Source organism: Dendrobium catenatum, unplaced genomic scaffold (assembly GCF_001605985.2).
Source record: "Dendrobium catenatum unplaced genomic scaffold, ASM160598v2 fragScaff_scaffold_218, whole genome shotgun sequence".
Lineage (NCBI taxonomy): Eukaryota > Viridiplantae > Streptophyta > Magnoliopsida > Asparagales > Orchidaceae > Dendrobium > Dendrobium catenatum.
The window spans coordinates 250198-275949 of NW_021318680.1; the positions used below are offsets into that span (position 1 = coordinate 250198).

Here is a 25752-nt window from a genome sequence, read left to right on the forward strand (position 1 = left end):
TACGTTCTGCTTACACTACGTATTTGTAATTACACAACAAATAAGTAGCAAATCCTCACAACTATTTTTTTGCAGCTTATTTAATGCAATGCACAATATATACTCAATAAGTACGCAGAACGTAGGCAGAACTTAAACATATAATACGCAGTATCCGAATGCATCTCTAAATCCGGTATCCGCACCTAATTTATTTGATACAAGCATTGTAATGCGGACATTCCCAAGTATTATTGCACTACAGCTCCTGGACTTTAACTTAAATACCCACTAGGTATTCTGCAGGGATTCACTTTAACCAATGCATCCTGGGAAAAAAAATGACAGAAAAGCTCCTTAAATCTATACCAATATATAAATGTGACTTAGCATTCTGCCCATAAAAAATCTGAACCATTTAATTCTTTAAATTAAAATAAATCCATCAAAAACGAATAATCAATTAATACATTTTTTTTCATCAGAGTCCTACAAATAATTGGTTTAGAGTAAATTTTCTCGTCTGTTTTACTGCAAAGATAATAAGAGAATCAGCTCATGTTTCCATGTTTATTATCCTCTCTGCTAACAGAAGATCATCTGGAGTTGTAACCTGCAATTATATAATGATCAAGAAAATTTCATTACCAATTAAGTGGAAAGTGTTCAGATGTTCCATCCCGACATTGCGGAAGGTTCAAACTCATAAGCATTACCTTAATATTTGTATAAGAACCTTCTGTTATATACACAGGATGTTTCAAGTGTTCCACGATAGATACATCGTCAGTAACCTCTAGACCTTCCCTGTTACATAAATGAATGAATGCAACTTTACAGTTAAATTAAAAAATATAAGATGATTAGAAATTCAAGAAACTGAAGGCACATGATGAACGTTTAACGATACAGTTCAAATTTACTTATACGTATGGAGAATCAATAAAATCATAAAATCAAACATCATTCAGTCAAGACTGATGAAGGTGTTGAGGGATGAAGTATTAATTGCAACATACTGGTTGACAAGCTCAAAACCAGCTCTGAGTAAATCGGACTTGATAACCTACAAGATACAACGCAATATATCGCTAAGAAATTTTTGTTGTCTATGTATTTTTCAATTTCAATAAGGATATGCATGTATTAACAACCTGTGGAGTTTGCATTTCCCAGAGTGTTTTCCGGTCAAGTGTTCTTACAACAAATAAATCATTGTTTGCCTGCAAAATATAAGGTGAAAGAAAGGTAAGGACAAAATATGTACTTCATGCTAACTTAGAAATTTATGTTCATTCAGGTGCTGATAGAGAAAGAATCCTACAATAGGTCAGCGTAGACTAGAGTGAGAATCTGACATAACGATAAGTTATACATTCTTATAACTAAGCAAATATAAAAATATTAAATTAAAAAAATGTAAGGGAAGAAGTGATTCTCATTGGTTCAGGGATGTAAGGAGAAATTGTTTTGGTCGTGATTGATCGAGTTAAGCATAATGGGTCCTTTTCGGATAAATGCAATACTCTGGACATGTCAATGTAATCTGTTTCACAAATGGGTAATGTTCTAGCGAATTTTGTATGTCATGTATATAGTACATCATTTTTATTGCATTCAATTGAATCGCTTATGGAGATCCTTTCATGAGGATTTTGATGATCCAAACATGTCAACTCGGTTCATTTTATGAGCAGGTGACATTTGAGTGATTTTGACTGTGATTGAGGTATTTTGAACCCGTTTCTCACAACACCTTACCAATTAGCTATTGTTCTCGTCGCAGTTGCTCAAATTGGCTGTGAGACACATGTAGGTAAACACATCCAACTTCTTCGCTTAAGAAGTAGGTAGAGAACAACTTCACCAATTCCTCTTTGACTTCTCCACATTTTTACTAGTTGTTGGCTCAAGAAAAACGGCACGAAAGAAAGAATCCCTCTTTGCAGTCGTAGGATTTCATTTCCCTTAAGTCATATTGTAGTTAACCAGATTTTCCCTGAGGGTAGTGTCAGAGTTTAAAGATTTCGGGTCATTACTTCCTATGAGCGCAAGCACTCATAGTTAATTACCCCTCTTACTACGTAAGAGAGAACTCTCGATTAAGGGTGAATAAATTTTAGATAAGTTTAGTCTCAATAATAGGGAAGTGGAGGTAAACCCGATCAAGATCCTATGGTTCCGTCGTCCCGGGTATACCGTAGATTTCAGTCTAACAACACTAATAATTATTGACCATAGTGTCCAGGGAATCTGATTGGCAGCCATGGGTTGCCTCCTCTCAGGGATCCCGAGTAGACTAAAGTGGTGAGATTTGAGTTTTAATTTGATTAGGTGTTTTGGGGTTTACATTTATTAGAATACTCAGAGAATTATTTAGTTTGAAATTTATGACTTCATTTAGAAGTAACCCAGGAGTTTGGTTTGGAGCGGGTCTTATGGCTTCTTTAGGAAGTAGCCCAAGTATTTAGATTTAAGTTGGGACTTACAGCTTTCGTAGAAAGTAGCCCAGGGATTTAATTTGGAATGGGGCTTACTGCTCTATTTATGAGTTGCCCAAATATTTGCTTTGGAATGGGGCTTACTGATCTATTTATGAGTTGTCCAAGGATGGATCTTACAACCTAACTCTATAGTGAGGCTGCCCGGAGGTTTTAATTCTTTGGGTAGGACTTATTATTTTCCTTATGAAGTTGCCTTAAAATGGGTCTTATAACTTAATCCTTTTAGACTAAGATGCCCAAAAGTTTAAATTTGATTGCTTTAGATTTAGGATCATTGCTATTTATTTAACAATTTTTCTAAACGTGGGACTTACGGCTTCACTTAGAAGTAGCCCGAAGATTTCAATTGGGTAGGACTTATTACTTCCTTAGAAGTTACCTAATGATGGGTCTCACGACTTAGTCTAGGAAACTAAGTGGCCTGAGTTATGGGTCTTACAACCAAACCCTATAGACTAGGATGCCCAATTGAAGGGTCTAGGGTTGTATTATGACCTAAATATTTCTCTCAGAGGTCGGACTTACTTCTTCTAGAAGTGACCAATGTTTAATTGGGGGTTGGGATTAGGTCAATTTTTACCTAAAGCTTTCCCCTAAAGTCGAACTTACTACTTTCCTTTTTTGAAAGTTGTCGGGTAGTGGGTCTTACAATCAAGTTCTTATAAACAAGGCTACCCATGAGTTTTGAATTTGATTGTTTTGATAGACAGTAGTTGCTTATACAATGTTTGAAATTTTGTTTCGTACTTGAGTTGTTTTGAGTTTGTGATTTTGACACTTCGGGGTTTGGACAGTGGGTTAGTGTTTTAGTTGTTATGTGCTCGTAGTTGTTTTCCTATTACAGTAGTCCACTACTCTTTTTCTAGCATTGTTGTTTTACTAGCTCTTTCACATTTAGCTTTTCTTGCTTTCCAGTATTATGCTCTACATTCAGTAGCTTATATTTATCAGCATTCATTCAATTTATTTATGATATACTGACTCTTCATTTGTTTGTTTGTAGGTGTTTTTAGCCAATAGTTGCATTAGCCGGGGCTTGCAGTTGTAAAGGAGCTCGTACAGGGGAGCTTGCAGAGTGTTTATAGAGTTGGAAAGTTGTTGGGAGTTTTGTACCAGAGAGTTTTGTGTGTTGAGAATGTGGAGTTGGAGAGTTTCAATGTTGAGAGTTCAATCGTTGAGAGCAGTTTGTACAAAGTACTTGGGGAGTTTGAGAGTAGATTGTATGGAGAGGTTGGGAGAGCAGCACATGTTGATTGGTGGAACTCTTCTTTTTCTTTTTCTTTTTTACTGCATTTTATTTTATTATTATTTTTTATTTGATTAATTAAATAATTAACCAATAAATCAATTTTAAATTTCACTGCTCTTAAACTTTTAAATAACTCTCAGATTTTAAAACTCTTAGAATTTAAAATTCTTGTATTTAAAATTTTCATAAAAAAAGCTCTCATATTTTGAAACTTACAGATTTCAAATGCTCTTGGGTTTTTCTTTAAAATAATTAATTAATTAATTTTAATTAATTTTGATTAATTAAATTTTTTTAATTGATTAATAAAAGATTCAAATTTAATTGCTCTATAATTACTCCAAAAAGTTCTATAATTTTCTCGAAATTTTAGCAGCCTCCCGACGTCTCCTTCCCACCGAGGGAGAAATCGGGACGGCATCTGCCATATATATATATATATAATATACATAAAAAGTGGAGTTGGTTCGGGCAGGATCCGATTCGGCTAGGTTAGTCGTCGAAGGAGCATAGCTGAACAACCACAAAAGAGCAGAAGAAACGACTCGTGTAATCTTATACCTCCTACAAACCAACGAAGCCGAACAGTAAGGAGAGAACCGAAGAAGCTATGCATGCAATCTCTGCCCTCCTGTAAAGAAACGAAGTCGGATAGCAAGGAGGGAGTCGAAGTCAAACAACGAGGGAACCAAAGAAGAGACCGTGCGATTTCTCCCCTCCCGTGAAGTGGCGAAGTCGGACGACAACAAGGGAGCCACAGAAGCGACGTGCGAAGCAACGAAGCCGAACCGCGACAAGGAGCCACAGAAACGACGTTGCAATCTCTGCACCTCCTGCGAATCAATGAACAGGAATAGCAACCTAGAAAAGAGAAGATGAAGGGCGAGCCCTGGACTTCTCTTGCGAAGCAACGAAGCCAAACATAAACAATGGAGTCGAAGGAGCGAATGAGGGAGCGTAAGTGTTTCTTTCCGAACTTCTTTCCCCTTTTTATTTGATTCCTTTGTCGAATGGCAGTTACCGGAACGAAACAGTGTGTCATTTGGGGAGGTGGGGCCGACGGAGGCGGTTGCTTTTTCATGCGTTCAAAAAAAAAATTCTTTTTGTTAGTCAACACTAGTGCATGATTCTTCTCTCTTTTGCATGATTTTCCAACCCCTTCTTTTTGTGCCTAGCCACACCTTCCCCTCCCCTCCCCTCCCCTCCCCTCCCCTCCCTCTCAAATTGTGTTGGTTGAGCCCTTTCTTGATCTTATAAAAAGGAGGTAACTTCAAAGCAAGTTGAATTAAATAAAGAAACTTGTGTTCCACTTGTTGGTTATGCAGTTCTTACTTTACAAGGGATTCCTTTTGCTTAGATGATCAATGTCAAAACAGACTACTTGTGAAGTTGATATCTTCTTGTTTCATCATAAAAAAAGTGTGTTAGTTTGCTAAGCCTAAGTGATGGTTATATTTTTTCACATATCTGAAATCTAGTTTGTATGTTAGTAATTATATTTCTCCGAAATTCGGTATGGACCTTGAATCATGTTTTACTCTATAATGAATGAACTTTAAAACTAACATTTTTACTAAATCATTATGGATGTCCGGATCGTTTTCTTTTAAGATAAGTACTTGGTAATTTACATGTTAACTCCTTTTGAACTATGAAGATCATCTTCATGCATATTCAGTATGATAGTTTAGTTCCCTTTGGCATGCATCATTAAGATTGCATGATAATCTTATTGCTAGACTTTTGAAAACATCAGTAATTTTTCATTTTAGAACTAATTTGTTACCACCATTTCATTGTTTCATTAGGATTTCATCACCATCATTTCATTGTTTCATTAGGATTTCATCACGTACTAAGGTTGTCCTGCACTTCTCATGCATGTGCCTAATATTGATGCTAACACGCACACGATATACATTAAACTATTTAATGTCTGCATCATAGAATGCTTTGCTTTCATGATTATGGTTTGATGCTAAAATCTAAGGGCGATGAAGCACTCAAGATATATAATTTGGTTTCCAATAGGTTTCTACAAAAAGAATTTCCAATATTTTTTTCTCTTGTAAATTTACAAGGCTTTTAGGTAAGTAGGCAGATTTGAATTTCAGTTTCATCAGCCATCCACTTTTTGGTTTTGAAAATATGTTAATTTTTTTCACAAGATACTCAGTTTTGCAGATTCTGATAATTCATGCGGTTAACAAGTTTTCATCCATGATCATTTTTATCATGTCATCTATTTGGCAATTTTATTTTGTTAATAACTACTGAAAATCTTATACGGAAAGGAAGTACACTGCATTTCAAGTTATACAAAGTAAAGCGGCTGCTGGAGAACAATGAACCAACTAAATTTAAGCCCAATACTGCACTTTGGTCCAGTATTTGAATTCCAGAGTTGCACAGCTGGAAAACTTTAGTTTACTTTTACTCCCAATTTTTAACAAAAAATCGACTTTAAGAGCAACCTAATGAAACTAGTTAATGAAAAAAAGTGCAAAGATCATTTGAATATCAAGTGCATTCAAGTTTCCCCTAATGAAACTAGTTAATGAAAAAAAGTGCCAAGATCATTTGAATATCAAGTGCATTCAAGTTTTCCTTGATGAATGGTTTGGATTAGAGGCAAAAACAGGTCAGATTAGGCTTGATTCATAGCTAACTCGAGCTCGTCTCGTCTATCTTAGAGTAGGCTCAAACTCGAGTTCTAGCTCAAGTCGAGCTCATATCTTGAGCTCAAGCTCAGCTCGACTTATTAGCTTGCGACTTTAGCTCAGTTCGTGAGCTCAAATTCCTCCCCCCCAATTTGATAAGCCCTTGATAACAAAGAAGTGAGGAAGTTACGATAAGAGCTTTTGTGAAAAGGTATCAACAAACTAAGTCTTGATTGGAACTCATTGCAAGGGAATGATGGTGAATAAGTCGCTATAGGAGATTGTTAGAGAGAATATGCATGCCTCAACGATGAGATGATCAGTCATAGTGAGAGCCTAAAGCAGGCATCATAACCGAGTCAACGAGTAAGTCATGATAGGAGCTCACTATAGAAAGCATCTTGATAGGAAATACTTGACTTCGAGTATTTCCTAATCACTTTGGCGACAAATCTCAAAGCAAACTGCTGTCCACAGCAGGAAATCAGCCAAAAACAGTAGAAAAATAGGGAAAAACTGCGGAAAATGTGGAGAAAAGACTTGTATTTTACTAGTCGATGCAAGGAAAATAGCAAAGATACAAGGATCCTCTATTCGATAGGAGGATCGCACTCTCTCAATCTCTAGAATTCGATCTAGAGCCCTAGCCAACAAAGAAGAACAAGAAAACTTCAAAGCAAAAATCACATAACCCTAATCTCTCCTTTTCTCCTTACTTAAATGCATACAATTCAAAAATAACCTAAAAGAACCTAATTGCCCTTGCTCCCACATCTTTTGGCTCCAAGAAACAAATTCAAAAACAAGTGGACCCCACCCAAACAACTCCTCAAACTTCTGCCGGCTCCCCTCCTTTTTCCGCCCTTTCCCGTCGCTTGTAGACAAACCGAGCCGGCCCAAAGGATTGGGCCGGCTGGATCGGTCCAAAGAGGACCGGTCTAACATTACCGCCCTCCCAAAGAACCACCTTGTCCTCAAGGTGGAAGTCAGGAAACTGTCGCTCCGTCGATTGGCATGGCTCCTTCTTTCCTGTTAGACTTCACTCCTTGGTCCATGTTCACTTCCGGACGGATAGGAAGTTACAACATTTGGATCGAAAGCAATGACCGGAGTTTGCTATGAAGGAGTCATTGGTTCCTTCATTGTTGCTCAACTTCACTCCTTGAACGATGTTCACTTTCGGTCGAATCAGAAGTTACAATATTTTGATTGGAAGAAATCTAGAAATAACAGGAGTTCGCTCGCTGTAAAGATGCATGACAGGATTCTAGGTCAAAATTGGGTCATTTTTGGGTTTATGGGTCAACCCGAGCCCGACCAGAAATTTGAAATGGGCCAAAAATCAAGACTCACACTTGACCCATTTGTAGTTCGGGTTGACCCGAATCCAAAATTTTCGTGTTGAGTCTGAGTCGTGTCAAATATTGACACCCCTAATGTTGTCGATGATAAACTTTCCTATATTTGGGGAACACACTAATACAATGTAATAGACATGAATAATAGAAAATGAACTTTATTTTGAGAATTTAAATAGTGTTCAGGCATTGAATTTCTCTCAAGAGATCATTCATGATATGTTTGATAGTTCTTTTTTGAGAAAATAATATTAAATGTTAAGAAGTTAGTATAAATATTAGTTTTTATATTGGAGACAGAGTTGATGTCGATGACATTCATCTTCCTTTTAGACAATAACGTGCATCAACATTGGTGGCGGCATCGACGACAAAGTTAGTAAGCATCAATATTTGTGTTGAAAGCAAGCATTGTATTTATAGATGATATCATGTAATAATGTTACTAGAGAAGGAAAACAATCAAGTCAGTGAGTATAAGTTTCGGGGTTGATGGTGCGCACAACCTTATAGGCAATGTTATTTGTCAACATTAAGAGTAACGACTTGCAATAAAATTAACTAGTGTTATAGTTGGTGTTGAAGGCATGCATCAACTTATATGTAATGGAATGTGTTGATTTTGATGGAGATGATGAGCAATGAAGTTAGCGTGTATCAGTGTTGGTGATGACAAGTGCATTGACCTTATAAGTGATGGTGTGCATTAGTATTTGTGTCGAAGACGAGGCAATAAAGTCAGCGAGCGCCAGTGTTAGTGCTAATGATGTGCAATAGTTTTATAATAATGTTTATTGATGTTGGTGGCAATGAAGAGTGAAAAAAATGGTGGCTTATTGGTGTTGGTGTTAATGATTTGTATTGGCCTTATTGATAATAGAGTGCATTAACTTTGTTTATGACTATATACGATAAAGCCAGTGGGTGTCAACGTAGTTAGCTAATAATGATTTGACTAAGTCAGCGTCTTGTAAGGTGGCGTTGTGACCAGTGTCGTTGGTCGCCCACAACACTAGAATAAATTTTATATTAAAATATCCAAATCTACTATTTCATTTAATGTAATTCATTTTAGGCGGTTGACTTAGAGAGAGAAGGAGAATGCATTTAATTAGTGAAAACCCATTCGGGTGACTTTGATCCATTTTATGCTTCTAGCACTATTCTAAATGTTATCTGAATCAAGGTAAGTAACAGTTAACTTATCGTAGTTTTTAAAAACATGACAATTTCTAGATTTTTTTATTAAATTTTATATTTTTATAATGAAAAAGAGAAAAACTTTACAACCATAAATTTTCACCATGTAACTTTTTGTATGTTGTAGAGGCATCAATTTTGAATATTTAGGGATTTTCTGAAAATTTTATAGGAGGTATTTTTAAAAATACATTTTTTTTATTTATTCAAAAATCATTCTGAACTGAAAAAATTATACTATAGCACAATAAAAGTCTCAAAATAGTCTTTTACACAATCCCTAGTAATTATATTGAATTCTAAAATATTTTTCCTACCTACCATTATATCATTTTGTGAAATTTGGAATATGCCTATTTTTTGCTTTAATTAATGCAACGAAATAAATTACATGATTTACTATTGAAAAATGAGGAGTTATGAGAAAATGTGATGGAAAATATGAAAGTTTATTCTGGTGCCTACGAGAATGTTATTATAGCTATATGATATATTTTGGTTCCTATAAGGCATGTTCTAGTGATTATAAGTCATATTTTGGTGTAATATTCATTATTACCAGGTAAATGAAGTTTATTTTAGTGAAATTGTAAATAAATATTAGTAAGAAATATACTAAATTAAATTAGATAATTCTTTAATTCCTGAACGAATGCTTCCAAAGGGGTGTGTAGAAGGCGGTTATGTTGTGGGCCTCACATCGCATTATCCTCCACACAAGCAGTAATTAACGGAAGCCACAAAGGAAGTCGGGAGAGGAGAAATTTCGGTAGTGCAGAAATCACTGTTCACCAGTTCGGCACAGTGCTTGGAATCGCAACAAATCTGTTCGGCAGGAATTCCTATAGCATAATCGCTGAAGTTACTGTACAGGAGGAGGCTCAATACTTTGCTGGGTAAGTATGCATTAAGAGAATAATTGATTTCCATTTCAGAAGAATTCAAACTATGAGTTTTTGGAAAACCGTGGGATTCAATAGTGCAGGTCCTGAAGCAATATTTTGCTTTGGTATAGGAGGATTTTGCATAGTGGAGTTCGGCGATGCAGAAATAAATAATTTGGTGTAAGCATACAAATTAATAGAAGAAGATTCTGTAGCAGAGAATTGGAGAATTTGGCTATGCTGGGAGAAATTTCAGGTATGATAGTAAGATTTAAGGGAAAGTAATTAGTTTCTGTTATCAGATTTTTTAATGTAATTAATATAGGATTTTGTGATGGTTTATAGTGATTGCAAGTGTACAAACTAATTGAGGAATAAGTGAAGTGAAGGAAGGTTAAGAGGAAGATTAGGAATTACCTGCATATACATGCAAAGAGAAGATTTTATAGTGACTTACAATCGTAAAAGGGTGCGAAGTAGAGAATTGGAAGAGACGATTCGTCAAGGAGGTAAGTTATGTAAAGTTAATTCCTGATATTTTTTAGTATATTTATTATGTCTTTTCAATGATCTGAGTAAGTCAATATATTATGAATATTTACGTAGTAACCATGAGATTATATTGAGATATTCGTGTTAAACAAATGTCTTTTATGGGAAAAATGAAATTAATATTTGATCAAGTATGATGTTTCAATCTTTTTGATAATATGTTAAAGAAAGAAGTTTGCATTTGTTAGATAATGCATGTTAAACTCTTCTTGTAACACTTGTACTATTTTATAAGTGGTAAGAATATGAATTATGAATATGAGAGTTTTTGAATATTTAATTAATAAAGATTGGCTAGTTTATGTTATGATATCTATATTTTCAGGTGGGCAAAAGAGACCTAATATGAAACCTGAATTATAGATGGGGCTAAAGGGACTCCAAGGAAATGGATACCTGCATAGTAGGTGGGGCAAAAGGGACCCCAAGGAAATGGATACCTGCATAGCAGGTGGGGCAAAAGGGACCCCTATAGAGGTAAAAGGGACCTCTATGAAATTCAATGGTGATAATGGCATATTTACCTAGGCTCCATTGAATATTTTAAAGTATAGCCAAATCTTTTAAAAGATTAAATATTCAATATATATCTCAAATGACATAAAGGATGATGTTCAATATGATGCTTTTGATGCTTTTCAAATAATGATAAGTTGGTGCAATGATTAGCTCAATATTGTATTTCATTTTATCTATTCAGTTTATTGTTATTTAATTTTGCATAGCTTATGTGAGCCTCATAGCTCACCAGAACTTTCTTCTGGATGTTTTTACAGGTAAAGGAAAAGATAAAGTTGTTGTTGATTAGATTTCAAGTACCTCAATGTTATGTGTTATTTCTATATTTGTTAGTAAGGATTATCTTAAGGGTATGTAAACACTCATTTGAAGTATTTTATTTGGAGGTTCCTTAGTGGCTCTGTAACTATGTTGTGGAAGTTTAAAAATGTTAAGTACTTCAGTTAATGTATCAATGAAGGTTTATGAGATACTTCGTATAGTTATGAGAGTGGTTAACTGTTTTCAAAAACTTTATGGAAAGAAAATAATATGTTTTAGTTGTTACACTCTACAGTACTAGTCAAGGGTAATGTAGGGTGTTACAGCTCCCTTCTTCAGGTTCTTTTGATTTTCGACCAACTGTGCAAGCTTCATGGCCTCCCCTAGGTCCCTGGGCATCAGGACCTTCACCGCTGCTCGCACCTCAGCCTTTAACCCCTTCATAAAATTTCCCTCCAGCACTGTCTCGGACAAGCGCTCCACCCTGCTGGCCAAATGCTCAAACCTCTCTCGATAGTCTGCCACAGACCCCTCCTGTACTAGGACAAAGAACTGCTCGTAGAAGTCTCCTCACCGATCGGTTTGGAAACGCTCTAACAAATTGTCCTTGAATTATCCCCAGCTCCGGATAAGTCTCCTTTGATCTCTCCACTGGTACCAAGAGAGTGCCTTCCCTTCCAGACACAAACCTGTTGCCGATAACTTTTCCTCCTCCGTCAATCCGTTAACAGCAAAGTACCTCTCCACTTTGTAGATCCACCCATAGGCATCCTCCCCTTCAAAAATGGGCATTTTCAATTTCCTTACCTTCCGATCCCCGCCATTCCCCCTTAAACCTCCATAGTTTCCCCTCTCCCATGTGCCTAGACCCCCCCCCATGTCTCCCGATCTTCCCTTGCTCTGCCCTGTCCCAATCCCCCTTCAAAATCCCCTCTCTGATCTTCAAACACAGCTTCCCGGCGCCCCTGATAACCCTCCCGATGCTCCCAACCAGCACCTCTTGGTTCCCCACCTCCATAGCCTTGCCCTTTCCACATACCTTCCTCCTCTCTCCTCTCTCTGGAAAGGCTCCAGATGAGGTCTTCCCCTACTCCCTTCCACGATTTCCACTTCCTCTTCCTCCCGATGGATTTGAGAGTTGGTGTTCTTCGCTGCGGGCCCTTTTGCATCAGACGTCGCCGATTGGGTTTGAAACTCCAACATCTTTTTCATCATATCCCGTAGATCGGCCACTTGTCCTTCCATGGAGGACATTCTTTCTACTACGGTCTCCTTGATTTGATTCATCTCTCCTTCAATCCTCTCCTCCAAAGCATCCACCTTCTTAGCCGTTATCTCCTACGGCTTGCAATTTAGGATAAGATCTCAAGATCTGGAAAAAAAAATCAGCGATTTTCTCCTTCGCCGGCACAATTTCAGCAGCTGAAATTGGTCAAAAACAGCCCATGATTCGTCTCAAGACTTGCTCTGATACCAATTTGATAGAAAATACTTGATTTCGAGTATTTCCTAATCACTTTGGCGACAAATCTCAAAGAAAACTGATGTCCACAGCAGGAAATCAGCCAAAAACAGTAGAAAAATAGGGAAAACTGCGGAAAATGTGGAGAAAAGACTTGTATTTTATTAGTAGATGCAAGGAAAATAGCAAAGATACAAGGATCCTCTATTCGAGAGGAGGATCGCACTCTCTCAATCTCTAGAATTCGATCTAGAGCCCTAGCCAACAAAGAAGAACAAGAAAACTTCAAAGCAAAAATCACATAACCCTAATCTCTCCTTTTCTCCCTACTTAATGCATACAATTCAAAAATAACCTAAAAGGACCTAATTGCCCTTGCTCCCACGTCTTTTGGCTCCAAGAAACAAATTCAAAAATAAGTGGACCCCACCCAAACAACTCCTCAAACTTCCGCCGGCTCCCCTCCTTTTTCCGCCCTTTCCCGTCGCATGTAGACAAACCGAGCCGGCCCAAAGGATTGGGCCGGCTGGACCGGTCCAAAGAGGACCAGTCTAACACATCTATAGGACAAGTGGCATTTGAAGACAAAAGGAGTTCATGAGACTTATAGCCTCCAAAGCTAGCTCAAAATTTAAAAAGTTACGAGATTTAAGGTTTACACATTTATTCTAAGTGAAATGGATGCAAGCCAATGAGCTGAGCAACATTAAAATCAAACTCAAGCTCGTTTAATATAAGAGCAATAATTTAAGATCAAGTTCGAGCTCGTAAGTTTAATATAAGTTTTGCTTTTTGAAACTAGATATTTTAGGCATCAATGCAAGTAAATGTATGGATTTCTTAATGCTTTTTTTGCTTTTAATCTTTGCATCGCAAATAAACAAGAAATCAATTATCATGATTTTTTTATTTACAGTTCTTTGATCAAAATTCAACGTTTTAATGAAACAAAACTAAAACCTTGATGGCAGTCAGGCTTTATGGTGCGGTAAATCTAACAGCATAGGTTCAGAGTTTAGTTGTCGTTAGATTAAAAGTCAAATGCCAATATGATAACCATATTGTACAATAAGAAAGTAAAATTTTGATGTATGATACATAATGAACAAGGAGAAATTTAATTAAAAAAAAAAAATCATTTAGTGATGAAAAGAGTAAACTTATTTGGAATATTGGAATTGCATGCTTGGTTACAAAAATCTCAACTTCTTTTTTGTGACAAAAACCTTCATGTCATATTTGGCAAAAGCTTCCTAATGCTTTTAATAAACTAAATGAACATAATACACAAATTGCAAATGATTTTGTATCAGCATCAGCAGAGGCAAAAAAGAAAAGACAACATTTAAGTTACAAATACCTCTTTAATAGTAGCCTTTACAGGAACACCAAGAACAGCTGCCCCATTCAGCCACCCATCCTTCAGAACCTAGAAGCAAATAATCAAGCATGAAGTTGCTAAAAATTTGAAATTGCTAAGGTGGAGCAAGCTTGTGACAGATAATCACCTACAATTTAATAGATATAAATATACCATGCCTAAAACATATTAGTAATCACAGTATGCATAATGGGAAACCTTTAAATTGGACTCCTACAGCTAAAAATGTAGGTAGAACCGTAGAAGGAATACAATTATGTTTGCTAGGAAGTGGATGCACTTTTCAAATGATCCCTACCTCCAGAATCTCTTTGATCAATCTATCGACCTTATCTTTCTGGAGCTAGGGATAATGGTACGGACGAACACTGATAGCTGAAACTACTTCCTTCAATATGATAGCATAATCGTGTTCCCGCAAAGGAGACAACCCCTGAACTGGCTTAAACACCTCTCAATACTGCTATAGAAGTGGTTGAACCATGCATGGTATCTTCTCTCCATCTTCTTCGCCTTCCAAACTCTACAGCTCCCCCAAAAATCTCATTCCTTCATTATTCCCTCTCATTAGAAATCGCTCCAAAATCACCTTCATGTCATCCTGTCAATGTAATTGATAATGTTGAGCTGGCAGGAACTAGATTCTTCATATGTGAGGTAATTGAATTCTTGCTCACTTGAGAATGAGAAACTACATAGGCTTTGGAATCTTGTCTGGTATAACCAGGATTTATTAAACAAAACTTTGCATCAGATTCAGCTACTCTAGCAAATTTGTTCATACTTTGTTGAGAGTTTTGCTTGACAGGAATTAAATGTCGTTGATATTGATAATGTCCTTTGATGTGAATATCCAACAACTTCTTTATCATTCTTTCTATGTTGGAAAACTTTTCATCTATTGATGACATTCTATCCTCAAACGCCAGTTTGAGTTGGTTAACATTTTCTTTAATACGCTCTTTCAAGGCATCAACCTTCATCTCCATAGGTCCCCAAAAAATGCTCTAATACAAATTTGATAGGAAGTGGATGCACTTTTCACAAAAAATCAACAAATGAAACATGAAAAATCGGGAAAAAAAATGCCCCAAAACAATTTTTATTGAAACAACTATAAAGAGAAATGCAAGATACAATTGGATCTTCAATTAGAGAGGAAGATCCAGCTCTCCCAAATCCCTAGGTGTCGGCTAGAGTCCAAATAACCTAAGAATAAACTAAATTCAGCAAACTCCAAAACATAATCTGAAATCACCCCATAGTCAGTCTTAAATAGGATCCCATAATTCCCTCACAAATAAACACCCATCCCATTCCCTAAATAAATTCCTCTCACATTTGAATTTAAATTAGATTTATTTCTCTAATTAATTCCCTCCTAATTGTAATAAAACTTTCCTAAACAATCCCCTGTTAATTCCTCCTCCTTTTCCCTAAATAACTTCCTCTTAGATTTTGAATTCAAATTAGATCACTTACCCTAAATAATTCCCTCCAAATTTTAATTAAAACATTTTTAAACAATTTTCATTCGATTAAGAACCTTCCTAAACAACACCCTCTTGGTTAGGAAACTTCCTAATTCCCTCTCAATCAAATCGGCCGGTCCATCAATATTTGATAGGAAGTTGATGCACTTTTCATAAAAATCAATGGATAAACAAAAAAATTGGAAAGAACGCCCAAAAATAATTTTTTATTGAAATAACTATAAAGAGAAATGCAATATACAATTGGATCTTCAATTGGAGAGGAAGATTCGGCTCTCCCAAATCCCTAACTGTCAACTAAAGCCCAAATAACCTAAGAATAAACTAAATTCAACAAACTGCAAAACAAATTCTGAAATCACACCATAGTTAGCTTTAAATAGGCTCCCATAATTCCCCAAATCATCCCCCTTTCCCTAAATAAATCTCTCTGATATTTGAATTCAAATTAAATTTGTTTCACTAATTAATTCCCTCCCAATTGTAATTAAAACTTTCCTAAACAATCCACCCTAAATTCTTTACCCTTTTCCCAAAATAATTCCCTCTTAGATTTTGAATTCAAATTAAATCTCTTGCCCAAAACAATCCCCTCCCTAATTTAATAAATTTTTTTTCTAAACAATCCTCCTTTGATTAAGAACATTTCTAAATAATTTCCTCTTGATTAGGAAACTTCATAATTCCCTACCAATCAAATCGGTCGATCCATCAATACTTCCCTCTCAAATTGTCATCTTGTCTTCAAGGAGGACTAATATACTAAAAAAAGGATTGTCGCTAGGTCAAATGATCCCTACCACTAGCATCTCTCTGATCAATCTCTCCTCTCATCCTCCTAAAGTTGAGGAGAATGGTACGAACGAACACTGATATGTGAGAATCCGTCCTTCCAAATGATTGCATGCTCATGTTCCCGCAGAGGATGCAACCCATGAACTAGCTGGAACTCCTCTCAATAATGATGTAGGAGTAGCGGAATCATGTTTGGTGCTTCTATCTTCTCCTCGTCTTCTTTTTCTTCCAAACTCTATAGCTCCGCCAAAAAATTTACTCCAACATTTCCCGATTTCCCCTAATACATATCTCAATCAGGTGTCACACTGCAACACAATTTAACCACTGGCAAGGGCCGCAAGGCACATTAATGAGCAGGTACATACTACACGATAATTCTTGCAGAACCATAGCTCATGCTGCCAGAAAACTAGCATGGCACAAGGACAAGGTGCAGCGAAATTCCTGAAACATAATACGGTCACCCAACTATTTCACTCCAACCACTGGAAATAAAGTAGAAGGCATCATGTGACGAGGTGCTTGGCCTAGTATACTCTTTAAACCAATATGTAACTTGAACATGCAATAGATCAAACACACTAATCTATAATTATTAAGGAAGTTAATCACCGAGTAGTGAACTCAAAATTCCAAGATTGTTTTATGAAAAGAAAAGACTTCCAAATTTGATCATAATTCATACATAATTTTTTGCAACACTGCAACAGGATGTAAATATTGCTAAGTATCTAGGCTAAAGTGAAGCCTTCAAAATTTACATGTAAACATGGAAGATGGTACATAGAGAACTATATAGCAACCTTCTTGACATCTTCAAATGATACTAGTGGCCTGGCAGAATCATGAATGCATACCAGTTCTGAGCTTTCATCAACTTCCTGTGAGGCACGTTAATGAGTCAGTATTAGCATAGGGAGAACAGGGTTTATATGATTAATTTAGGAAAATGGAAAATCCACAATGACTAGAAACTGGAAGCAGTGCTTCTCCAGATATTGCAGTTTTAGAAAATAAAAAGCAGCAAATTGGGGAATTTGACCTTTTTCACAATATGAAGTAATAAAACTTAATGCCAGTAGAGAAGATAATACAAATCAACAAGAGTAATAAAATTTGTGATAGGATAAGGTTGAAAGAAATTCATACAAGGCGATTCATAATTTCATAAAGCTCAACATACAAATGTAAGCTTGTTCATCTATCCCATTATCCACCCGTCCATACACATATACTAGCCTACACCCCTCTCCCTCTCCAATGACTTAAGTTTTATACAGCCTATGTAACAAAACAAGATTTTTCTGCTAGCCTTCAACTCATGATAATTTTCAAACATGATTTGATAGGTTTTGGTTGTTGCAACTTAGATGATCAAATAATTTGGTAGTGAAATGAAGAACTACAAAACTTTTTCTTCATACGAAATTAACTCTTAAAGTTTAGAAGAAATCAAAATAAATTCAAGTGACTAGAAACATGGGTAATAGAATTGATTTTTAAGCAAAAAATGAGACTTCATTACCCACCGAGTGCTTAAAAAGCCTTAGTTCTTCAAGGAAATGTCCCCAAGTTTTTATTTTCTATTTTTAAAGTTCTGAAGAAAAATTTTCTGCACAACACAGGACACCGTCTACTTTTTTTGTTCTTATTAAAAAATGAAACGAATTAGACAATTAGAACTTCAGCACAGAGTAATATGATAACAGGTTACCACCCACATTTTCCAAGTTCAAACTGAAAATACTACTAATTATCGTAGGATACTTGGAATCGGGAAATTTCATGTATCAAGGCTGTCCATCAGGTTCCTTCAAAGAATTGCTAAGGTTGACTCTTTTTCCCTCAAAAATATGATGTTGGTTCAAAATCCATAGGGATGACTGCAAAAGGTGAATTGTAGACAGCTCATGTTAGCGCATGATTATTAAATGTTTCTTAACTTGAATAGCAGGTATAATTGTTCATTTTCCCTTATGCTGCAAAAAACTGAGCACGCCCTTAACTTTTTTTCTTTTTTTTTTTTTTTTGGTTGGCAGGAGAGTGGCAACTTCTATATCGGCTGTCACGTTGCAAGGGTACCTGCAATCCACTAAAAACAGAGTCCTGTCTTTCTTTTCCAGGAAGCACAAACTTGGTCTCTACTTGGATTTCTTCACAGGCATCTAGAAAGAAGAAAACAAATTAGCTTAGAGATGGAAAAAGGCCGATCACGAAATGTTTGACATGAACATAACAAAATGGCACTCACATGAAATGTTGCACGTTCAACCAGATAAAATGACATGTAAACTAAATGCCAAGCTTAATTTCAACAGACTAACATACCCTCGAACACATCCTTGTAAGATGGGTCGCATACTACAATTATTTCCTTCACTTCACTTAACTTGGATAAAGTGTAGAAACTGCAAAGAAAAAACTCTATCGCTCGTTTACATAGCAAGTAGATCATTTCAATTATACGTATTTTAATGCGCAACATAACTTTTGCATATATACCTATAAAGGGCAATCGGTTTCCCCAAGAGAGGAAGGTACTGCTTTGGCATACTTACCTGTAACATTGGTGACATATTTTGTTCAAAACAATGCTATATAAAGCATTAAAAGCTGTAATTGCAATTATATAAGAAACATAGTTTACGCAACTACACTTACAGCCCTACAACATACTAATAATGATTCAGTGAAAGTCAGTATATAAGCCGCCTATCCAATTAATGGTTAGATAATATTGTTTTCACTTCAAATCTCACCTTGGTTTGATTGTAGAGAATAAATAAGGCAACTCCTCTCTTCATAAAGAAAAAACATAGGATAGCCAAAAGAATACAACAGAACTCCCAAAACTACCTCAATGAAATAAGATCAACCCACGACTAAGCATGTAGCGACTTTTCTTTGTAAGGTAAAATTAGGATCCAAAACTTAACAATAAGTAGTAAGGATTAATTGATCCATTTCATTATTCACAAATTTCAACATATTGTATGCATTGTCAAAGTTACATAATAAGGCATGTACCAAGATCCTTAAGCACATAATAAGGATGCATGATAAACCATCTAAAGATTATGAAACTTGGTAGAAAAATTTAGAGGTATCAACTGACAAATAAAAATGATAAACATAGAAAAGTAAAATTTAACCAACTTAAACTTTGAAAGTAGATAGCCAAAAAAAATTATATTCTTATAAAACAAAAGGCAAAACCACAAGACAAAATATTAAACGTGTCACTTGGAACCCATAGCGAGCACATTAATCCATATTCAAAAATGCTAAAAAAAAAAAAGGGCGTCTTAACCAAACACCAACAAACCAAATCTAGAAGATAAAACCAATAAAGAGCTAAAATACAAAGGAGCCACAGAAGTTACGCATGCAAGAGGATATTTGAACCTTGAAAGAATGTTTGACAGGTACTAGCAATAAAAAAATATATGATCCGACAAAGAAAAACATTGACAATAGAATGAATGTATAATTAATGGCATAGAAAATACAAGTTTTTTATTGTTTCATGCATGGGAATTATATCCAGTTATTGGAAATCATCAGAAAATTATTTTTCCAAAACTCTAACCTTGTCAGTGATGGCATTAAAACAAGCTATGAGAACTCACTATCTCTATCTCCTGTTAGCCTGATTTGGTTGTATAGGAATCATAGGTCCATTTTCAGAAGAAGCTGTCTGCCTCAAAAGATGATGGCCACTAAAACAGTATCAAGAATTAAAGTGTATAAACTTCAAGTCCACATCATTTGTAAAGAATAACTTAAAAGAATAAATATAATTTCACTAACTTTGAATTATTCTCGCTCTTCATGAACAGAAATGAATCTAATAAATAAAATATTCTAAATATTCCCTGGTCAATGGATATTACTCTACTGCACAAAAAGCACAGTCCGTTTATAATATATATATAAGTGTAACTAGAAAATTGTTTCATCTTCGAATGTTTGGCCTTTAAAGTGAAAAAAACAAAAGCATGAGAGAACCTACCCCCATCCGCTTCCCCTTCCCTCCTGCCAAAAGAATAACAGAAACACTTTTATCCTTCACAATTCCAGAGCCCTGCCAAAAAACATAACTCGAATAAGATGGTGAGCATATTTATGATACTTGCACCGAAACGTTATTGTCACTCCTTTCAACGTTAGCAATATCAGGCCACCACCTCATGCCTTCCTTCTTCTTGGGCAACGCAATGTATCTGAACCGGACTTGAAGTTGTTTCATCCTTCACTCCAATCCCAACATCTGAAGGAGACAATGCAGGGTTCTTAAATTGATTTCTGAAGAAAATAAAATCGGGATTGTGTTCAGTGTGTACGGTAGAAGAAAGGCTTCTTACCTGCGGAGCGGCGGCGGGATCGGGAAGAAAGGAATAGCCGGTAATGAGTTTTCGGAATCATGTTTAGCACATGGGGCGGGTAGGATGAGGCAGGACGGGCGGAATGAAGCCGATAGGGTGGGAGCTGATATGGGAGTGCCATCATGGGGTTAGATTGATAGCGGCGATGGATGCAAGAAAGAAAACCTAAGGCCGGATCCCGCGTAGATGAGCGGAGTACGGTGTAAAGCCCTCAGAAAGGAATCTAACTACAAAGTTCGGTTGAGATGGCAAAATTGTATGAAGTAGCACAAGTAGCATATTTACTTAAAATTTTTAAAAGAGTTAATTCCTCAAAATAATTGATGCATTTAAAATAGATTAAGAGAGAGAAACAGAAGTATATTTTAAATTTAATTTACATTTTAAATAATCATTATTTCTTACTTCTAATTTTAATTATTGTTGCGGGCTAGAATATATGCGGCGATAGAGTTATAATCATACGTCTTAGCATTGTACGGATATCCAGCTTATACATAAAGAACACAAGATTTTTACATGGAAACCCCTAAAAAGGGGAAAAATCATTGGGCCTGGCCCAGTTAAAAATGATTCCACTAGAATTATAGTATATTACAGTGGGTTGACTCGTCCCTAAGGGCTATCAGATTACAAATGCCAATTATATTGTTGAAATCTAGTGACAAATGGGGATGAAAATCTGACGTCACTTGGTGGTTCGTTGGAAGTCCGAAGTTACTTGGAAATTCGGGCTTCAGTTGGTAGTCTGATGATGGTTTGACATAATTCTAGGTGTTAGGTGATGGCCCGGCAAGACTTCGGGCGTCAGATGATGGCCCGACAGGACTCCAGGTGTTAAGATATGTTCCGGCAGAACTCAGGGTGTCAGGTGGTGGTCTGGAGGAACTCCAGACAACTAGTGGTGGTCTGATGGAGCTTAGGGTGTCAGGTGGTGGTCTGGCAGAACTCATGTCGTCAGGTAGTGGCCCTGTGGAACTTCGGGCATCAGGTGGTGGTCTGGTGGAACTCAAGTCGTCAGGTGGTGACCTTATGAAACTTCGGGCGTCAGTTGGTGGTCTGGTAGAGCTCAGGGCCTCAGGTGGTGTTCATGTGGAACTCCGGACATTAGGTGGTGGCCTAGCTAAACTCCAGGCGTTAGGTGATGGTCCGACGAACTCAGGGCATCAGGTGGTGATTTGGCGGAACTCTAACAATGGTCAAGGAGGCAAGAAGGCAAGAGCTATCTCTGAACTCTCTATTTTCTCCTTAGGCTTAGGAATCCCTTTTCAAGACAAAAGGGGGACTATTTATAGATTTCTTAGAGTGGCATGGCCCATAAATAGTAGAAGGGTCAAGTGAAAATGGAGAGTGGTTTGGATGAACGGTCAATGTTGAATCCCTTGATCGTAGACCATTCACAAAACATTTGTTAATGAAGTCGAATTTAATGATCTTAGGCTCGTTAGATTCATCTTGTTGAACCGCTCGATCTGATTATAAGCATGTCATGTTTAGAAGCCATTTGGTAATCCAAATTATGGTCCAAACCCTCCCACAGTGCTTCAGACCCTTGATTTGGACCCATTTGGACTCGAATTGAGTCAAATTTTGTGTCGTTGGGTTTGTATTTCCGAGACATTCAGTTCGACTGTAAGTTCATTGAACTCGGAGCTTGGATAGTCCCAATTTTAATTTTGGAAGCTTCCAACCTGATTTTTCCTCGATATTTGTGCCCGATTATGATATTTTTTGATGATGTATCCCTATTTTTGAACGTCGAAGCTCTAGAAGTCCAAAAATACGCATAACAACCCCTAGGGAAAAAGTTTTTGTGCGGTTTGGAACTTGAAAATGATCCAAACTTGTCATAGAGATCTCGAAAGCCTTACATGTTGAGAATCTAGATTCGGGAATTATAATTTTGATGATATCAAACATTTATAACATTTCTATTATTCTAGGACTATCTTGCCTACTAATGTTTCTGGTCCACAAGATTAAATTGCAAATCAAACTAGCTCAAGATTGGATAGATTAGGACTAAGTTAGTTTGTAATGTACGTCAAGTATCTTTTACCTTTTCTTGAGACAATTGTAACGTTGTGGGTCCTGATGTTAAGTAACCTTGCACACACACTCGGGGAAAAATTCTGATTGTTTTAGAGTTTTTTTTATTTTTGATCATATCATCCGGAACGATCCCAAATTATCCTGGATGATCAGTTAAAAATAGAAATCCTAATTAAGGCATCCTAGGTAAGGCATCCGCAATTAAGGAGATCGTTCTGGACGATATTATCATCATCCTAGACGATAGGCTCAAATCAGAAAGAATCAACTGCTAGATCTATTTAGGCATATTTTATTTTTGGACATCATCCTGGACGATACAGTACATTTATGCTTAAATTAGATTAGTAATTTATGAAAGTAATTAAGGTTTGATTGGTCGATCATATCATCCTGGATGATTACAGAATCATCCTGGACGATTACAGGATCATCCTGGACGATCAGTTAAATAAACCTAAGTTTCTTCCTGTACGACCAGAATGATGCTCTAGACGATGTGTACTGTTTTGTACAAATTATCTAGGACGATCCCAAAAAATCATCATGGACAATTAGTTATTTTTCCATCGTCCAAACATGCGATCAGGGTGATGTTCTGAACAATATTTGATATTTAGAATTATTCGTCCGGGACGATCATGAAATCGTCCTGGACGATCAGCTTAGTTCTCCATCGTCCATACATGCAATCAGGGCGATGTCCTGGATGATACTCAATGACTATGAACTAATCGTATAAGATGATATCCTATCATCCTGAACGATCAAAACAAATAAGTACCTTAATGGTCTAGACTCTCCCAGGTCATCCTGGCTGATTAAAGTAAATTTGTACTGATCGTACAGGACGATCCCTAGATCGTCCTGGACGATAATGTCAGTTTGTTGCAATTAAGAGCAAATTTGGAAATCTTTTATATAAAACCTCTTATTTATCCAAGATTGTATCTTTTGATGTTGTCTTGGCCTGAGAGAGCCAAGAGATAAGGAGAGCAAGGGAGAGAGAGAGGATCTTATGAGGGGAAGTTTATGAGGGGTTTCATAAAGGTTACTCCAAGCAAGGATTTGAGCCGTCTTCTTCGATCGTCGTCCCTGGTTCCTTAGAGGTCTACTTCAGTAATTGATCGAGGTTCTCTGTCTGCTTCAGGAGGAAGCGAAAGTAGTTGGGTTCTCTGCGTGCTTCAGGAGGAAGAAAAAGGAGTTGGGTTATCTGCCTCACCAGTGTCAATGGAAAGAAGATTTGTACAGGCTTCTCCACCTTGCTGTGGGAGCAAAAGGAAAGTCACTGAGTTTAGTGCAATACCAGAGGAGAGGCTCCGGGGAGTTGACGTATGTCAAGTTGACCGAACCACTATAAAATCTTGTATGTTCTTTCTTACTACTTTTATATATTTAATTTTCACACTTTCTATCTTCTTATGGTTATTGTTGGTTTTGGTTTATGGTTGTATTTTTTTATTGAGAAATTTTTAAAACGCCAATTCACCCCCTCCCCCCCCCCCCTCTTGGTTAGCCTCGGGCTAATTTACATGGGTTTAACATCCCTAACAAACTTTCAAGTGAATTTATATGATAAATGCAACGACAAGATTACGAAAGCTTGAAAGTGATTTGATGAATTTGAACATTATTTATATAAGATATATTACTTTAGCAAGATAGAAAAGATTTCAATCGCAAAGTCCAGTTGTTAACTTGAGATAGACTTTTATTTAGAAAAGAAAAGAACACTTCTAAAAGAAGTTAAAGAAAGGGAAACAATCAACGGTGTTTATCCCTTTAACTTATTTAGAGATGTCATTCATTGACTACAAATTTTTTAAAATAAAAATAAGGCACAGAATATCATTTTAGCAGTGATTAAAAAGAAAAAAGAAAAATAGAAGAAAATGATAGAAATGAAAACCCTGAAAAGAACAATAAAAATAAACCAATAAAACTAAAGTCAAAAGAAAGAAAAAAAAAAACAACAAACAACTGATTGAAAAATAAAATTTTGAAATCAGAAAGCATCAAGTTCATGCATTTATTTGCTCCTCCACCGCACCGGGGAAGGTGGAAGTGATTTTGTAAGGGCTTCTCCGCCTAGCAGTTGGGGCTAAAGGAGAGTCACTAAGGGTTTAGTGCAATACTCAAAGGGTGCCTCCAGGGAGTGGACATAGGTCAATGTTTAATCGAACCACTATAAATATTGTGTGTTCTTTATGATTATTTTTCACACTTTATTTTTACTATGATTTACTGCTTTGGTGAAATCTCTTATTAATATTTTTATTATTGATTTATTTTATTTCTGCTATAAAAGATAAAAAGATTTATCTTTTAGTTAAAGAAGTTTTAAATATCCAATTCGCCCCCCCCCCCCCCCCCCCTTGGTTAGCCCCCCCCCCCAGTCTCGGGACTAGTTTATAAGGGCTTAACATCCCTGACGAACTTTCATTACATTATCTTTCTGATAATTTTGCTGCAAATGTCACTACTATATATGAATCAAAAGACATTAATGTTTATTCAATCGAAAATCTACATGGCTCAGTTAATGCCTATGAGTAAAATGTAAGCCAAAGATTGTAGTATATAAGAGAGAAAAGGAAGGAAAAGACCATGGCACTGAATGCTAGTGACTCAGATAGAAATAACTCAAAATCAATTAACATTGATGATATAACCCTTATGATGAGATAATTCAAAAGCTTCCTAAAGCAAAAAGTAGGGGCGTCATTTTGAAAAAAGCAAAGGTATGGGAAGAAAATTCAATAAAAGTTTATAAGATATAACTTGCTTTTAATGCAAGAAGCTAAGGCATGTAAGATCTTATTGCCCCTACTTAAAAACTCACCCAACTAAGGAGAAGGGTGAGGAAAAGAATAATTTTAAAAAGGGGAAGCAATGGATGCAGAAGTCTTCCTAGGAAAACTCCACCTCGGATTCATCAAACAAGAACCGGAAGTGGAGGTAAGAAGTTTGTTCCTTTTGGAAAATGATAATAATTCTTATCAAGATGAGGTATGT

At 36.4% G+C, this 25752-nt stretch overlaps 1 protein-coding gene across 1 annotated transcript; it reads right to left on the reverse strand.

The window, feature by feature from the left end:
• Positions 1-396: 396 nt before the first annotated feature.
• On the reverse strand, positions 397-20936 carry LOC110098284 (2-C-methyl-D-erythritol 4-phosphate cytidylyltransferase, chloroplastic). The gene is made up of 12 exons (XM_020825059.2): positions 20665-20936; positions 20488-20570; positions 20313-20384; positions 18803-18858; positions 18629-18708; positions 18383-18465; positions 17104-17181; positions 13989-14057; positions 1134-1202; positions 999-1045; positions 696-786; positions 397-592 (listed from the first exon to the last, which is right to left on the reverse strand). The coding sequence occupies exons 1-12, from the start codon at positions 20807-20809 to the stop codon at positions 536-538; spliced, it is 930 nt and encodes a 309-aa protein (XP_020680718.1). The 5' UTR covers positions 20810-20936; the 3' UTR covers positions 397-535.
• Positions 20937-25752: the final 4816 nt, after the last annotated feature.

What these genes read in the sequence shown, in the direction of transcription:
- LOC110098284 (XM_020825059.2), bottom strand. Translation starts at nt 20,809, where the DNA reads ATGATGGCACTCCCATATCAGCTCCCACCCTATCGGCTTCATTCCGCC. An exon ending in AAGAAGAAGGAAGGCATGAG is followed by an intron (nt 20,385 to 20,487) that starts GTGGTGGCCTGA and finishes GTTTTTTGGCAG; the next exon opens with GGCTCTGGAATTGTGAAGGA. An exon ending in GGAAGGGGAAGCGGATGGGG is followed by an intron (nt 18,859 to 20,312) that starts GTAGGTTCTCTC and finishes CCAATGTTACAG; the next exon opens with GTAAGTATGCCAAAGCAGTA.